Genomic DNA, 18,798 nt, shown 5'->3' with positions numbered 1-18,798 from the left:
AATGACCATTTGATCCTATATCTTAAGAAAATCTCTTATGCATCATCAATACTGTGTGATCATCTATGATTGATTTTTATCTCATCCACATGATTTGATCTAAATTTATTTGTTTTTTAAACTTGTTTTTAATCCAATTGAATTAATGTATGCTTAAATAGCATCACTTCATTATGACTTTGTCACCTAGCTTTGAATAATTGATTAATATGGGTGTTAGTCACTTACAACACTAGCATATACTCACATAACAAGTAGAATGGAATCAATTCATCACTTGTAGGTAATTAGTCTTGCAACACGTGTCGCTTAATTCATACTTATGAGTTTGTATTCGTCACTTACATGTTCATCACACAAGATTCATCCAATTAACCAATGATCTATTCCCACGGCAACACAAGCTTATAACATGATCTGATTAAGTACTAAACCCATTGTGTCAATCATTATGAGATCACATTCAATTCATTTTATAAATTAGTTTGGAGGTACATCTCACGTGTATATGCATCTTAATATTCTATTTTACTGATACAATAGTCCATATGTGAAAAGCGGACCAAGCTTTTAATCAATTGAGTATTGACCACATCTTAATATGCAAACATGATGGCCAATCAAAATCTCTATGTATTTATATTATTACGAAATAATTACATCCTCATGTGACAAGAAATACCGTGCGTATTAATATTTCAATATTAGAACAACCATCAAAACAGCCTAACAAGAAGCGTTCCCGACCCACCCCACCCCACCCCATCCCATGCTTCCCATCTCATCCCATGCCATCCATTTGTCATCTAGCGATGTCCATGTATGAAAAGGAAGACTTCACTGAATGATGTAGATGGTCACATTCATGAATAAGAAAATGAAGGATCACTAACGTTTACTGATTGGATTCCATTAGCTTTCTCAGTTTATTTTCCCTCCCCTCATGATTCCAGAGGAGCCGAGACCCCTCATGATTCGAGAGGAGATGAGACCCCTTTCCGTATCAGATTTCATCGACGCTGATGGACTGAAGCTGACGATTCCTTTAGACCTGCCTAGTTGGTTAAGTAGGCATATTGTGCAGGGCGGAATTTGTACTTCTGACTCAGATGATATTCGGATTTGGCCCTTTGATCCCGGCGGGAAATTCACTGTCAAGTCAGCTTGGGGGGTGATTAGAGTCGTCGGGCTGAAGAAGGGCTAAATGGGTGTGGCACCCTCTCATTCCTCCAAAGATTTTCCTATTCTTATGGAGGCTGATTCTTGGAGCTCTCCCAGTCGACACCAAACCAGAGGCATTGAGCTTGCTTCTAGATGCTCATGTTGCTTGGTAAGTTAGAGCTCCTCCCCCTTACTTGAATCCTTACTCCACCTTTTCCAGGAAGGATCGCTGACTGTTAGCGCGTGGAATCAGCTGGCAGATTTTATTGGCGTCCCACTGCCTCCTCACTCCTGTCTCACATGGACCGTCCTCTCTGGTGGTGGCAGCTAGCCTCCCCTCGAATTTTTGCATCCAAGATCCTTCGTCTGGCCCCCCGTGTTTCTTCTTTGGGAAATTTGGAAGGTTAGAAACGCTACCAGGTATGACAGTTCGTCCGTCTCCTCTTTAGGGGTTTTCAGGAAATCCTTGAGCTGGATGGACTCCCTGTCTCATCTCAAACACGCTGGAGGTTAGTCCTCCTCCCTCTACTCCTCTTCTTCTCCCATGGACCCTGCGCACCCTCACTGAACTCCTCCCACCTTCACTATTGTTAGGTGGGTCAGACCAATGGCGGGCAGCTTGAAGCTCAATGTTGATGGTTCTGCCCTGTCTAAGCCAGGGCCAGCGGGAGGAGGATGTATCTGCCGAGATAGCAACAGTAACCTTGTGTTTGCATTCGCCGAAGGTTATGGGTCCTCTTCGAACAACAGGGCCGAGCTTCGTGCGCTGCACGACGGCCTGAAGCTATGCATCAGCCGCGGTTTGCTTTGTGTCTCCATTGAATCCGACTCAAAATGGGTGGTAGACTGCATCAATTGGAGGTCCTCATTTGCATGGAAATGGAAGTATTGGTTTTCTAGGATCCAAAAGCTTTCCTTGAAAGGCTCCTTTAGATGCTCGCTCATCCCTAGAGAGGCTAATGGTCCGGCCGATGGTTTAGCAAAGTTGGGTAGTTCGACTCAAGCAGATTCTCTCGTCCTACAAGTTTCCAGCCTTCCTCACTTGCTCCGAGGTCATTTTCTATTGGACAAAGTAGGTCTAGGTTCAGTTAGGATGGCTTTCAGAGCCCTTTGCTTGTTTCTCTTATGGTGGTCCAGGATCTTTTGTCCCTGGTCCTGCCAGCATCCTTATACCTGTAAATTTTTGGCATATCAATGAAATGAATCTCTTCCTTTAGAAAAAGAAGAAGTTTATTTTCATTTCTCTGGAAGAAGAAATTTCCTTGGAGTCCTATGCAAGTTTAGCACCATTTAAAATGAGGTGAAGACTCATCATCCTCATGTGTGGTCTCAGTGGACGGCTATCCATACCGTTAAACTTGTGTGTCCCAATGCACGTGGAGCATATATCAAGTGCTCCTAACAATAGTGACTAAAAAATGGTTGGTTAAAGTAAAACAAGAGTGTTATTAATTCAAAGGAAAGAAACAGATGGTTAATATCCTATCAGTGTAATTTTTCCATGGTGCTCCATACACAGTTGGGTCAGTAATTAGGATGGTCTGGATTACCATACAAGCATGCCATGTGCACGATCGAAGAGTAACCACCAATTTTCACACGGTAGAAAACCAACATAAATTCCAGTGCATAAGTAGATCTAGTGTAAAGATTCGTTTTTTGCTTATGTCATTTTCTTTCCTGTCGGAAACTCATCATTACTTTTCTATGTAACTGTAGAGTCTGCCCATGCATAAGACTCGTGACATGTGGGGTCCATGGTTTGTCGACCCAGACCATTGGAAGATACTCACCGTTCATTCATCGTCTAGAAAGAGACATATGTACACAGTGTAGTCAAACAGGTCGATATGAAAGGGTTGGGATATTCCAACCTTCGAAGTTTGCCATCCATTATCCATGTGATGGATCATCATACGGTCTAGATTTTTTGCGGGACGGTCCATCCACAGTTGGGAGCAACTGATCAATGGTCTTGATCACCGGCCTAGGGCCCGCTATGTAAAAATTGGAAGCCCTTAAAAGTATTTTGTGAGAGAAATTTGCGACTGTACGACCCATTTATGGCCCATTTACGAGATGAAGCCCACCTTATTTTACTTTGCAAAAATAAGCCCAGTTGTACGGATGGCTTGCCAAAGGTCGAAAATGCCCCTGTTTTTTCCTTCAAGCGGATCGGTGGTGCTCGAAGACGAGCGCTGACACTCCTCGAACTCCGAGTTGTACGAACGGTTCAAAAGATATCAAAGTTACGTGGGCCCCACAGTTATTTATTTATTATATCCACAACGTTCATCCATATTTCCAGATCATTCGGGAGCATTATCAAAAAAAAAAAAAATCATATCCAATGATCAACTGGACCACACCACAGAGAGCAACGGGAAAATTAATTTTCACCGTTAAAAATTTTGTAGGGCCCACCATAACATTTATTATCCATCCAATCTATTCATAAGGTCACAAAGACGTGAATGAAGAGGAAAAAAAAATTTCATAATAATCCAAAACTTCTGTTACCCTAAAAGGGTTTCAATGGTAGACGTTCAATCCTCCACAGCCTTTTAAAGTGTGATCCACTTGATAGCTAGATCTGTTTTATTTTTTGTCTCAAGCCTTAATACAAGTTCGTCGAATATATGGACGGTTTGGATATAACACATACCTCATAATAGGACCCACAAAAAGTGGTGGGGATTATAATAGTAAAAAATAAAATAATAATAATTAAATAGTGAGGAACTTATGGCTACGGTTTTCTATAGCTACGGATTATAATCGTAGCCATAACCCTAGCCACTACCGTTTCGATATGTCCTTTTATATGTATCAAAGGTCTTTCGATTAATCGAAAAAGGTTCAGAACTATCCAGCGAGTTTGCCTCAAAAATCCTGCAATTTTCGATACATATCGAAGAGTATTCGATATGTATAAAAGGTGATATGACCAATAGCTACGAATTATAACCGTAGCCATAACTGTAGTCTGTGCCAGTTTATGAAATTTATTATTATTATTATTATTATTATTATTTGCTTGGATAAATTTATTTTACCTACAATTTTCTCTAATACATATTTATATAAATATGTATATATAAGCATATAAAAAAAAAATTCTCTCTTTTCTTCATTTATTTCTTTATTCATTTAACAAGAATATCTCCTAAACCAAAATTAGTTACTTGATGTACCCTATATGATTCTGGGGTAGGAGAAGCTACTTTAGCCAACCAACCTGGTTATTTTTCAAGATTCCATCAGATCTATGGTCAAAAATCAATTTCATTCACTTCGCGGTCAATTTCAATCAGTTCGCGGTCAATTTCATTCATTTCATTTACTTCGCGATCAATTCCATGCATTTCACGGTCAATCCCAGCGATTCCGTGTTGATTCACGGTCATTTCGAGGCATTTCACAGTTAATTCCCTTCACTTCACAGTCATTTGCATGCATTTCACGGTCAATTCGCTTCAATTCATGATCATTCCCATACATTTCACGGTCATCCCAAACTATTCCGTGTTGATTCACGATCATTTCAAGGCATTTCACGGTCAATTCCCTTCACTTCATGGTCATTTGCATGCATTTCACGGTCAATTCGCTTCAATTCATGATCATTCCCATGCATTCACGGTCATCCCAAACTATTCCGTGTTGATTCACGGTCATTTCGAGGCATTTCACGGTCAATTTCCTTCACTTCACGGTCATTTGCATGCATTTCACTGTCAATTCGCTTCAATTCATGATCATTCCCATGCATTTCACGGTCATCCCAAACTATTCCGTGTTGATTCACGGTCATTTCGAGGCATTTCACGGTCAATTCCCTTCACTTCACTATCATTTGCATGCATTTCACGGTCAATTCTCTTCCCATGCATTTCAAACGACCGGAGAAGTGGGATCCAACCAAGGAACATTGATCTCCTTTTCCTTGGAAAGACTTCGTGCCGCGACCGTGACTCCTTTCGGGTTCCGCAGGACCACAAATAGGTGAGATCCAACCCTTAATCCAAAAACCTAGGCTATTGAGGCCCTTTTTTTCACAATTGGTAATAGACTATGTCTCTTGTAGTCTATTAGCAAGTTACCGTTTTATCGACCCCTGAGGGCCCAGATAATGATCACGGGTTGCGATCTACGCTTAAAAACTTGACATGCTGTTTATTTGAAATGATTTGCAAATGACATGTTTTATGTAATGCCTCATTCATTTCTGCTCATTTCAGCTCATTTCTGTAGTCCATGTGTTTGATGAAATGCCTCATTCATTCCTGCTCATTTCAGCTCATTTCTGTAGTCCATGTGTTCGATGAAATGCCTGATTCACCATGCCTACAATATCCTCTACGACAAGGTCACCATGCATTTCATGGTCATTTCCATGCATTTCACGGTCAAATCGCTTCACCTCACGGTCATTTCATGCATTTCACGGTCATTCCCGGCAATTCCGCGTTCATTCACGGTCATGCTAGTCTATAAATGTCACGGTGAGTGCCAGATGGAAATGACAATCACTGAGTAGTGGCATGCTTGACTTCATTTTTTCCCCTCCATGCTTGTATTTCCAAACTGGCCTTTCACAGAGTGGAATTGCAGAACTCACTTTCAGAAAAATTCACCTTCAAACCTGAAACCACTTCGAACTAACATATTGTCATGTTAAAAAACCCACCACATAGTCATTAGCTTCACAAAACAACAAGGTATCATCAGCAAACAAAAAGTGAGGAAAGTTCTCCACCTGGAACTCCCTAAAAGGGGCCACATCTTGACCCTTAGATAATGTATAGAAGTTGCAATTTATTGAGTCTAGAATGGACTAAAAGATCGGTTTTCAGTAAATTGTTCCCTAAAATCTTTTCTTATAGGAAGATCTGTAATTACCAATAGGCATGCAACATTTTCCTTTAGAAGGGCACATGTCTTCTAAGAGGCGTGTCTTCCTGCCAAGATGTGTGCATGACAGGGTTATTCATCAGGTGGGTCTCACCATCAACATGCCTTATCCTAAAAACCAATTTGATCCACTCATTGGTTGGGCCATTTACATGTGTTGCATATGGACCATTGGTCATGTTCTTCCTATATGTCCACTTTTCTCATACACTAAAAACAGGGGACTAATGCAATTGAGAATGTAATGGAGGATTTAACTGAAATTTTTGATGGTTTATTTTCTATAGGGATTTATCCAGTAACTTGCTATATGGAGATATTCCGTTCTCGACATCTAGGCTCAAATAGCTTGCTATATGGAGATATTCCGGTAACTTACTAAGTAGGACCTTGTAATGAAACCCACCTTTGTTTTTAAGTCTGTTAAGGCTATTGCCATGTTATTCTTGGCAATCTCAAAATTTAGAGACACTGTCAAACACCTAACATAGCAGAACATCCATCACTAAAGATAAATATCAATCAAAATGCATCAAGAGTCGTGCACTGTTTATGAATACAAATATTAGAGTAGATAAGCAGTGGACTACCTCTCGTAGCAAGCAATAGCTGATTCCAAGTCCCCACGGTTTTTATATATAATACCCATGTTGCAATATGCTACATAGGCCTTTGTATTGCAGCTTTCTCATAGCAACTAAGAGCCAAATGCCAAACTGCAAATTTTATCTCATCAAGATGGAAAGGCTTCTCCAAAAAAGCCACGTCTTCCTAAGAGATACAATTAAAGGCCAAACCATCAATGTAAGGATGAAAAATATTTCTTGATGACAGTAAATTAGAATAAAAATTAAAAATAGAATTGTAAATACTATCCTTATGAGAAATTCTTTCACCATCAATAACCAGAGAGGAAATAGAATTTACGAGCACCTTTGCATGGCTATTCCATGGAAGAACTTTGTGTTACAATCACCGTCTTTAACCTAAATTGTCTAGGAATGCTAGCCACCATTTTATTTCGTCCTCTTTTAATCTAGCACAATTGACGACAAATGCCTGTTATTTAGACCCCTACCATTTTGTGTGTTCACTGCAGCTTCATTTTTCTCTTGGTTTAGTAAATTGGTTTCATTTCCTCTGTTGCCTTGTTTCATGATTGTTTGGAAAGTGATGAGATCAGTTTCTGAACTCTTCCGTTCAAACTATGCAGCCTCTTGCAACATGCATGCACAACTTACAGACTGTGAAAAAGGCAATTAGTTTACAAATTTCTGAACCATGGCCATGTGAATATCAGGTTGTACCAAATTCAGAAACAATCTTTCACAGATTTGAATCTCTCCTATTGCACTACTTTCAGTTATACTTGTCTCATCTTAGAGATTCATTTACTTTTGCTGCCTCATTGAACACGAAATAGTTTCGGATGACTGTGAAATGCATGGAAATGATCATGAATTGTAGCGAACTGACCGTGAAATGCATGCAAACGACCGGAAAGTGAAGGCAATTGACCGTGAAATGCCTCGAAATGACCGTGAATCAACACGGAATAGTTTCGGATGATTGTGATAAGCATGGAAATGATCATGAATTGCAGCGAACTGACCGTGAAATGCATGCAAATGACCGGGAAGTGAAGGCAATTGACTGTGAAATGCCTCGAAATGATCGTGAATCAACACGGAATAGTTTTTGATGAACGTGAAATGCATGAAAATGATCATGAATTGCAGCGAACTGACCGTGAAATGCATGCAAATGACCGGGTAGTGAAGGTAATTGACTATGAAATGCCTCGAAATGACTGTGAATCAACACGGAATAGTTTCTGATGACCGTGAAATGCATGGAAATGATCATGAATTGCAGCGAACTGACCGTGAAATGCATGCAAACGACCGGGAAGTGAAGGCAATTGACCGTGAAATGCCTTGAAATGACCGTGAATCAACACGGAATAGTTTCTGATGACCGTGAAATGCATGATGATCTTGAATTGCAGCGAACTGACCGTGAAATGCATGCAAACGACTAGGTAGTGAAGGCAATTGACCGTGAAATGCCTCGAAATGACCGTGAATCAACACGGAATAGTTTCGGATGACCGTGAAATGCATGGAAATGATCATGAATTGCAGCAAACTGACCGTGAAATGCATGCAAACGACAGGGAAGTGAAGGCAATTGACCGTGAAATGCCTCGAAATGACCGTGAATCAACACGGAATAGTTTCGGATGACTGTGAAATGCATGGAAATGATCATGAATTGCAGCGAACTGACCGTGAAATGCATGCAAACGACCAGGAAGTGAAGGCAATTGACCATGAAATGCCTCGAAATGATCGTGAATCAACACGGAATAGTTTCGGATGACCGCGAAATACATGGAAATGATCTTGAATTGCAGCGAACTGACCGTGAAATGCATGCAAACGACTAGGTAGTGAAGGCAATTGACCGTGAAATGCCTCGAAATGACCGTGAATCAGCACGGAATAGTTTCGGATGACCGTGAAATGCATGGAAATGATCATGAATTGCAGCGAACTGACCGTGAAATGCATGTAAATGACTGTGAAATGCCTCGAAATGATCGTGAATCAACACGGAATAGTTTCGGATGACCGTGAAATGCATGGAAATGATCATGAATTGTAGCGAACTGACCGTGAAATGCATGCAAACGACCAGGAAGTGAAGGCAATTGACCATGAAATGCCTCGAAATGATCGTGAATCAACACGGAATAGTTTCGGATGATCGCGAAATACATGGAAATGATCTTGAATTGCAGCGAACTGACCGTGAAATGCATGCAAACGACTAGGTAGTGAAGGCAATTAACCGTGAAATGCCTCGAAATGACCGTGAATTAGCACGGAATAGTTTCGGATGACCGTGAAATGCATGGAAATGATTATGAATTGTAGCGAACTGACCGTGAAATGCATGCAAACAACCGGGTAGTGAAGGTAATTGACCGTGAAATGCCTCGAAATGACTGTGAATCAACATGGAATAGTTTCAGATGACCGTGAAATGTATGGAAATGATCATGAATTGCAACGAACTGACCGTGAAATGCATGCAAACGACAGAGAAGTGAAGGCAATTGACCATGATATGCCTCGAAATGATCATGAATCAACACGGAATAGTTTCGGATGACTGTGAAATGCATGAAAATGATCATGAATTGCAGCGAATTGATCGTGAAATCCATGTAAACGACCGGGAAGTGAAGGCAATTGACCGTGAAATGCCTTGAAATGACCGTGAATCAACACGGAATAGTTTCGGATGACCGTGAAATGCATGGAAATGATCATGAATTGCAGCGAATTAACCGTGAAATGCAACCGTGAAGTGAAGGCAATTGACCATGAAATGCCTCGAAATGACCGTGAATCAACACGGAATAGTTTCAGATGACCGTGAAATGCATGGAAATGATCATGAATTGTAGCGAACTGACCGTGAAATGCATGCAAACGACCGGGAAGTGAAGGCAATTGACCGTGAAATGCCTTGAAATGACCGTGAATCAACACGGAATAGTTTCGGATGACCGTGAAATGCATGGAAATGATCATGAATTACAGCAAACTGACCGTGAAATGCATGCAAACGACAGGGAAGTGAAGGCAATTGACCGAGAAATGCCTCGAAATGATCGTGAATCAACATGGAATAGTTTCGGATGACCGTGAAATGCATGAAACTGATCATGAATTGCAGCGAACTGACCGTGAAATGCATGCAAACGACCAGGAAGTGAATGCAACTGACCGTGAAATGCCTCGAAATGACCGTGAATCAACACGGAATAGTTTCGGATGACCGTGAAATGCATGAAAATGATCATGAATTGCAACGAACTGACCGTGAAATGCATGTAAACGACCAGGAAGTGAAGGCAACTGATCGTGAAATGCCTCGAAATGACCATGAATCAACACGGAATAGTTTCGGATGACCGTGAAATGCATGAAAATGATCATGAATTGCAGCGAACTGACCGTGAAATGCATGCAGACGACCAGGAAATAAGCACACTATGAACACAACTTGCCTAACATGGAGTGTATACCGACTTGGGTGTGTACTAACAAGCTAACCTAAAAAAGAAAAACAAATAAAAAAATTTAGAAAAAATTACCTTCGATATATCAAAATTTACATGATATATCGACAGTTGATGTATTTCGATATATCGAATATCATACGATATATCGGAAATAGTCTAAAATTGTCCAGAGAGAAAATGATGTTTTAAAATAATTTTTCAATTATATCAAGATTATTTCGATATATCGAAGGAAGCAATTTCCAAATCCATCGAAAGACACTCGATTATATAAACAGAATCCAATGAATTTTAAGGAAAAAACATAAGTACGATCCGATATTATCGAAATCTATTTGATTACAAGTGCCTTAAGTTGTCGATTACATCGAATGCTAGTCGATGTTATCGTACTAAGTCACCGTCGATATATCAACTATGGTTCGATTTATCGAAAATGGATAGAAAATGTCCAGAGACAAAATTCTTTTTTATAGGAATTATCGAGAATATCGACTACAGTTCGATACATCAAGACTCGATATATCGAATATAATTTGATATATCGAAATTGGTCCGTAAATTTTTAGAGACAAAGTGCTTTTTAACAGGATTTATCAATCATATCGACAATATGTCGATATATCGAAGTAACGATATATCGAATAAACTTAGATATATCGAAGAACATCAAAAACTCTCCAGGGATAAATGCTCATTTAAAATGAATTTTTGAGTATATCGATTAATATTCGATATATCGGGTATCTTGTCGATATATATCGAAGTAGTCTCGATTGAAAAATATTTGAAAAGCCATAAACCCTTTGTCTGACCGTTGAAACTCTTTGTAGATATATCGATTGCCATTCGATATATCGAATTTGTGCGTGTATGTAAAAGTCGGCGCCTCCATTCCATTTCATTCCTTCCATTTTCTCCTTCCTTTGTTCTTCCTCTGCGACGCATCCTCTCTAAGATGTCGGTGGTGGTGAATTGAGCCATTTTGGTGGAGCTTTTTAAGGTTTGTAAATCATTTTTTTAGTTAATTATTCAAAATCCTATATTTTTCGCCCCTTTTCCTTTTCCTGTTCATCCCTATTTGCTCTCCAATTCTTCAATCTCCTTGATTTCCATTTCTTTTATCAGGATATCCTCTTCAAGTTTTCATCTACATGGGAAAAGAGGGGAGTAAATCGGTTCATCAGGCAGAATCATCCAATCCTAGGCCAAAACGTGCTAAAACAGTTGCCAGGAGAAAAAATGCTTAGCCCGCAACAAAAAATGTCTCTCCATCACCTACAAACATTTCGCCACCCGAACTTCAAACCATGATCATTCCCATGTATTTCATGGTCGTCCCAAACAATTCCGCGTTGATTTACAGTCGTTTCGAGGCATTTTGCGGTCAATTTCCCTCACTTCACAGTCATTTGCATGCATTTCGTAGTTAAATCGCTTCAAACCATGATCATTCCCATGCATTTCACGGTCCTCCCAAACAATTCTGTGTTGATTCACGGTCGTTTCAAGGCATTTCACTGTCAATTCCCTTCACTTCACGGTCAGTTGCATGCATTTCGCGGTCAAATTGCTTCAAACCATGATCATTCCCATGCATTTCACGGTCGTCCTAAACAATTCCATGTTGATTCATGGTCGTTTCGAGGCATTTTGCGGTCAATTCCCTTCACTTCACGGTCAGTTGCATGCATTTTGCGGTCAATTCGCTTCAAACCATGATCATTCCCATGCACTTCACGGTCATCCCAAACAATTCTGTGTTGATTCACGGTCATTTCGAGGCATTTCGCGGTCAATTCCCTTCACTTCACGGTCATTTGCATGCATTTCGCGGTCAATTCGCTTTAAACCATGATCATTCCCATGCATTTCACGGTCATCCCAAACAATTCCGTGTTGATTCACGGTCATTTCGAGGCATTTCGCGGTCAATTCCCTTCACTTCACAGTCAGTTGCATGCATTTCACGGTCAATTCGCTTCAAACCATGATCATTCTCATCCATTTCACGGTCATCCCAAACAATTCTGTTCAAATTAAAAGAGGCTTTGCCATTTTTATACATTTTTGTAGTATAAATTAGCAAAGAACCCTCTTATATCTTTACTATTTTGAACTAAATGAAGGGCACAGATAACCTGATCTGTTCTTTATGTATAGATTTGCTTAATTGCGTGAGTGTACAATAAACGTCTCTTCATAAAATACCATTCATGAAAACAACTGACCCTAGATAGCTAGGACAAGACCATGATGATAAAGATCTATACCATCAATCACAAGTCATATTCTACAATTGCAGTCAATTTTATTTTTGGAGGACTGATCACCTGCAACCGAGATACATATGCACATATAAATTTCTGAAGACAGAAACTAGGCTGTGGCGTACCACTGGTTGTAGGTGGTGATCGTTCCCCCTATTCTCTTAAGATTATAGAATAATTGTACAGATATCGATATTGGTTTCAATGGCATCACCCTATCAAACGCTTAGTCTAACCTGAGAGAATATACACCGGGAACTTCTCTTTCAAGTATTTCAATCAATTACTATGGGAATTTGGAACTACAAAAGGAGATTATTTCCATACCTTAGCTTTTGCTTGAATAAAATCGTCCAAATTCAGAGGCCTCAATACTCACGGTGCATTATTTGTACCTCCCTAAACCAAAAAGCAATGGCAATTTAGCATATGTGAAAAAGTGAAAGCGGGAGTAAGGAGTAATGAGATGAATTGTAAAAATGCACAAGTGGACACATCAATGCCTGTCCACAAAGCCCAATGCCCATGCACTGGTCCATACATTTTCAGAAATGAAGTTATTCCTTAAAGCATACATAAATCTAGTTCGACTCTAACTGCATCCAAGGAAATAAACAGACATCAACAGTAACCTACAAGTCAAGGAACATACCCGCTTTTCTTCTTCTAGAAGTTCTTGCACTGGCCTATATGCCGCTGCGATACAAAGGTTCTGCACAAAAAGAAAGTAAGAAATTGAGGAATAGATGGCCAAGAAAGACAACAGGTGTAGGTACTTCAAGTTCAAATCACTCCCTGAATATCCTTCAGTTGCATTGGCAAGTTCGTCAAATCGGAATACAAAATCTAGGTTTTCTTAGGCCAGAAATATTCTTAGAATTTTCATCCGATTCTCAGCATCTGGGAGGTCCACATATATCCTACATACCAAAATTTTAGTCACTAGAAGCAGAAGGAAAAGGAAATGGTAGTGAAAAGTAGAAATTCAACTATTTCTGATCAGAAACATCCTGGAATCATGAGACTGAGGGAGCAGATGTGCTCAGTATACTATTCATAAGTTAATAACTAGCCACAGATTATTATTATTATTTTTAAGTAAACAAGAAATGGGAAAGAGTGTATAAAGATGTTATATGGACACTTTAAATTGCTATGATGCCATGTAGCATGGCAGTAAAACCATGAATATGCATGGCATCCTCGGGTTCTGAACTTCTGTGAGTGGGATCCACTGTTCAGTCATCCAGTTCCAGACCATTGATTTGATGGGACCCACAGTAGATGGAATGTTCCCCCAAACTCTCAATCTAAGGACTAGATTACTGGCGAGAAAGTAATTCAGCCATGGTGCACATTCAATGGGAAAAGGCCTATGGTCAGTATCTAAATTTTTGGTGAACAGTCCATCCAATGTGGGTCCCTCAGATCAACACTCTGGATTACCAAACAGTGGGTCTCATATGCCTTTTCTGAAATGCCTTTCGGAAGGTTGTCCACCGTGAGGACTCTAGATTACCAAACAGTGGGTCTCATATGTGGGTCCCTTGAAAAAACACTACCTAATTGAAGGCACACATTCATGATATTCATATGCCTTTTCTGAAATGCCTAAAAGAGATTGAAAAACAACTACCTAATTGAAGGCACACATTCATGATATTCATATGCCTTTTATGAAGGTTGTCCACCATGATCTTTTTTATACTAACCCTCCAACCAACCGAAAGTAATGACCATAGGCTACGACTAAATAAATTCAGTTGGATCGACACCCAGATCCATAGCTCAAGTGGTAGACAGAGTGAAAGATACCTCGTTTTAACACTTACGTCTTGGTATCGATTCGGTAGAAGAAAAAATAATAATAATAATTCAGTTGTATTATGAGGCCCTGGGATTCAGTTGTATTGTGATGTAGTCTATTACCAATTATGAAAAAAGGGCCTCAATAGCCTAGTTTTTGGATCGAGGGTTGGATCTCACCTATTTGTGGTCTTGCAGAACCCGGAAGGCGTCCCGGTCACTGCACGAAGTCTTCCCAAGGAAAAGGAGATCAATGTTCCTTGGTTGGATCTTACTTCTCCGAGCTTTCTCTTCTCTTCTCCTTATTTCCCCTTTTGAAATGCCCTAGGAAAAATTAGAAAATTCATGCAAGGTAGAGAGGTGTGAGAAAATGGGGTTATATATAACTCCGGTTTTGATGTAAATGGCCCTAGTGGCACTTGTACTCCCATACTAACCCTATATGGGTCAATTTTGGTTAGTGAGATTATGAGGGGAGGCTCACAAGGAAATCCGCACTTAGGGTTAAGGATTCTATTAATGGATAAGCCAAGGTACAAAGTGGGCCCTAAAAAAAAGACCGGAAAAAGAAAAAATGAAAAAGGAACAAGGTCCTGACCACGGTAGAGTTGAAACTGTGGGGAACTCGTACAAATGATTTTTGTAAATTGAGAATTCTATTTCTCTTCTTTATTTTATTAAAATCATTGGCATTCTCTAAAAATAATAAAATAAATAAAGTAAAAATAAAAAATGATGTGACGTGAAGGGCATGACCGTGAAATAAGCAGAAAGGACCGTGAATCAAGACGGAATAGGCGGGAATGACGGTGAAATGCGCCGAAATGACCGTGAATCAACTGGAATAGGCGGGAAATGACCATGATATGTGAAGAAATGACTGTGAAGAGAAGATATCATTTACTGCAAAATGTTTTCTTCACCATTCATAATGAAATCAATATTACGAATACATCATTTCCTTCAAATTTATGACAAAATATACAGCACATCATTTACATCCTTTCACCATGAATGCTTTACAATACATCATTTACAACAGTTTACAACATTTCATAAAATTTTCTGATTCCTCTCATGCCTAAGACAAATATATCATATTTTGAACTCACTAAGGCAATCATAGGCTATTGACTCCCTAAAGCTGGAAGTGAATGGCTGCAAGTCTCTCCCTGTCAAAATGTGATCGCTGCACAAAATGTCGATATATTTCATGACAAACATGCCACAGTCATATTCGTTCGTCTGCTTTGGTATAGAGGTATCTTCTCTAACCGTCCAAGCATTTCCTTCCAGCGCAACCCTATCTCCAGTGGCATAAAATAATATAGGCAAGGTCTTCTTCATCAGATCAATATGTTGCTTGTATCGATTGAGTGCCCTCGAGTATAAACTGTCAAGTATAATGATTTCTCGATCTCGAGGGTGGATGACCATTAGGTACCAATGACTATTGGCATGATTGACTGGTACATATGCATGTCCATGTTTGGCAAGATAAGATATCAATATCCAGAAATTATAGATTTGGGTATACCTAGCATCGATAACTTGTAACGACACCATTACCTCTTCATGTTGCCACATGGCCTTCTGCCCCTCATGCGGCTTGACAATGCTGATCGGAGAGAGTTTTTCTAGCCCTTCAAATAATAAACGCGAATCGTCACTGCCAACATCCTGATACATTCGCAATGTCGACATTTGCATGCCGATACATGGCTATTACAAACAACATAGTAAATTAGAACATATATCATATAATGAAATAGCATATTAACAATGATTTAAATCATACAGTTACTAGGATATATGTGGGACAGAACTTACAGTCCTTTGTATATAATAGAGGAAATGATCGGTGTGTTCTCTCTAAGAAATCGACGTACTTGTCAATAGCCTAATCAATAAAGAAGGAAAATTAACCTATACTCTTTTATATATAAATTCTGAAAAAAACCATGTATGTATGTGTGTGATTTTCTTACCACGCTGTCAACCCAAGCATTATTCTCCCAAATGGTCTTGAACCATCGAAATTCAGGTGATTCTTTATTTGCGTTGGCCCAGCTTTCCAATTCATGGAGTTCGTCCTGCAATATTACCCTAAGTGGATCGATCATGGCCTGAAGGGGTATCGGAGAAGTCAGAAATTCTCTCTGTTTCTCATCGTCGGCGGTGTTACTTGGAGTGGTTTGTACGGCAGAGATAGAAATGAATGGAGAACACTTGTAGACAGACGACTTCAGCACCCTCTTAGGGCTCCTCGTATATAATGGAATGGATTGCAGTGATTTCTCACGTATATCAACGCCCAACACATCCTCGTCCTCCTTCTCAGACTCTTTCTTCTGATTCTCACAGTCCTCCTTCCAGAACTGAATCTTCTTTATACGAAATGTCTCCATCTGCTTCTTCAACTCCACTTTACCCTCCTCCAACTCTTCCCTATCCTTCTTCAATTCTTCCTTCTCCCTCAGCAGCATTTCCCTCTCCTTCTTCAAAACCTCCCTCCCATTCAACTCCTCCTTCTCTAACCTCAAAGCTTCTTTCAGTTTCAATATTAGTTCAACCTCATTGAGTACTACTTCTCTCTCCCTCTTAATCGATTCTTTTATCTCTTTTAGTGTGCGTTCGAGAAGCTTCAACTCTTCCCTCTCTCTCTCCAACTGAAGCCTCTGCACCTCCAGCTCCTCCCTATCTTCCATCGACTCCCCAGTGAGTTGCAACCCTGCTCCCTCTCCCTCTCCATCACCAGTATTGTCTTCCTCTCTCCCTTCTTCTCCCTCTCCACCCTCTTCCCCCTCTCCCTGTCCTGATTTCTCCTCCATATCTTCATCATCTTCATCTTTAGTGCTTTATAGAATGAAGCAATGTATGTATCAGTTATATAACATGTCAAATTAAATATAAAATATCAACATAAAGGAAGACGTTTCTGACATCTTACATCAAATATATCACGGGCCAAACGAACGGACTCCGTCTCCAACTCCTCTGTGGTCGGCTCTAAGTTAACAATGATCTCAGCCTGCAAGAGAACATCTTCATTTTCATGCTACAGAAACACACACACGCACACACAGAGACACACACATACACAAATATATATAGTTAAATGAGTGACCACTTAGCTTCATAGAAATTGACTTACATCTTTACTCTCTATAATTTCATGAATCTTCTTATACCTTAGAAGCTTCCATCCCCGATATTGTATGATTCGTGAAAATTGGAAGGGAACATATGAAATTATACATTCTTAGAGAGCTGGTACTCTCTCAACGGCCCATATCTGTTACAATGAAATAACAAGATGATGTTAAATAAATATAATTTGCTATAAACTATGAATTAAAATAGACAAGGAAAGAATCCTTACCTGTAGGGAAAATATGCAACCGGTGACATTGTAATGAGGCCCTTGGGATGCCATGAAGGCATTCTCGATCCCTTCTGTCATTGTTTGGTAGGCCAAACTACCCCAGGGGTAGATATTAAAGTCTTCCAATGAGTCGACAAGGTCAATGAACTCTTTATAGCATTTAATATTCGTGTCGATACCCCTAACAAACCACTCTACACATAATATTAGGGCTAACCTCACGACATCTTCGTGCTTATTGCTATCAACTATCCTATTGAACACCTCCTGTACATGTTTCTTTAGGATAGGATATTTAGGGAAGTATTTGTCTCTTAATGACTTCTTCGAACGATGGATATTGGGTATATAGAGATCACTAGTCTTCAGCCCTGTTATTAGGGTGAAGTCCATCTTGGTAAATTTTATATGGTTCCCCTGTATCTTGAATACAAGGTTGCCTATATATCTGTTAATAAGTGCGTGAAAAATGGCTCCTATAAACCTAAATGATGGAATGTCTAATAAAAATGAGAATGGGGCCTGCCTAAATATATTTAATCTAGTGTTATTCTTCTCCAACTCCCTCTTCACACTATCAAACCACCATGTCAATGAACATCTGCATGAGATGGTAGGGGCCGACTCGCCGAATCCCTTATGTAAGGGTTTGTCATTTGACAATGATGAATTAGAAATTAAATCAACGATAACATTCTATATTTGACGACACATAATGTGAAAGTTGACTTATTGTGGTGAAAATTCATAAAGTATGGTGTGAGTCTGTTAAGTCGGTCAGTTTTTGGCAAATTCCAAATGAAAGTACAAGACTTATTAGTGAATTTTCATAAGTTTTGGGCCTCTTTCACTCATTTGTCAGTATATTTCATACAGTTCTTGGTAAATTTATATCAAGGTTGGCAGTCGAAAAAAGTCAATATCAAGCAGTCATCGGGCATTTTGAAGAATTCCATGTCAAATGGTCATCTCATACGTCACATTCAACAACTTCACGGCCAATTTCACTAAGATATAGGTCAATTTCAAGTTATATGTTGCATTTTGGCCATGAACATCGTGAATTTGACCACGCGCGGATTTGTATAAGGACTGTAATCGACCGTTAAGTGAAGGGGATTGACCGTGAAATGCATGGAATTGTCCGTGAGGTGAAGGAAATTGTC

General features: G+C 39.6%; 1 protein-coding gene across 1 annotated transcript; it reads left to right on the top strand.

The window, feature by feature from the left end:
• The first annotated feature begins 1,768 nt into the window (after positions 1-1,768).
• LOC131254331 (uncharacterized) lies at positions 1,769-2,378 on the top strand. The gene is made up of 2 exons (XM_058255319.1): positions 1,769-2,213; positions 2,299-2,378. Exons 1-2 carry the CDS (start codon positions 1,769-1,771, stop codon positions 2,376-2,378), a joined length of 525 nt encoding a protein of 174 aa, XP_058111302.1.
• The last annotated feature ends 16,420 nt before the right edge of the window (positions 2,379-18,798 follow it).

This window comes from Magnolia sinica, chromosome 8 (genome assembly GCF_029962835.1).
Source record: "Magnolia sinica isolate HGM2019 chromosome 8, MsV1, whole genome shotgun sequence".
Classification (NCBI taxonomy): domain Eukaryota; kingdom Viridiplantae; phylum Streptophyta; class Magnoliopsida; order Magnoliales; family Magnoliaceae; genus Magnolia; species Magnolia sinica.
This window is presented reverse-complemented; position numbering and strand designations above follow the sequence as displayed.

What these genes read in the sequence shown, in the direction of transcription:
- LOC131254331 (XM_058255319.1), top strand. Translation starts at nt 1,769, where the DNA reads ATGGCGGGCAGCTTGAAGCTCAATGTTGATGGTTCTGCCCTGTCTAAG. An exon ending in CCTTCCTCACTTGCTCCGAG is followed by an intron (nt 2,214 to 2,298) that starts GTCATTTTCTAT and finishes ATGGTGGTCCAG; the next exon opens with GATCTTTTGTCCCTGGTCCT.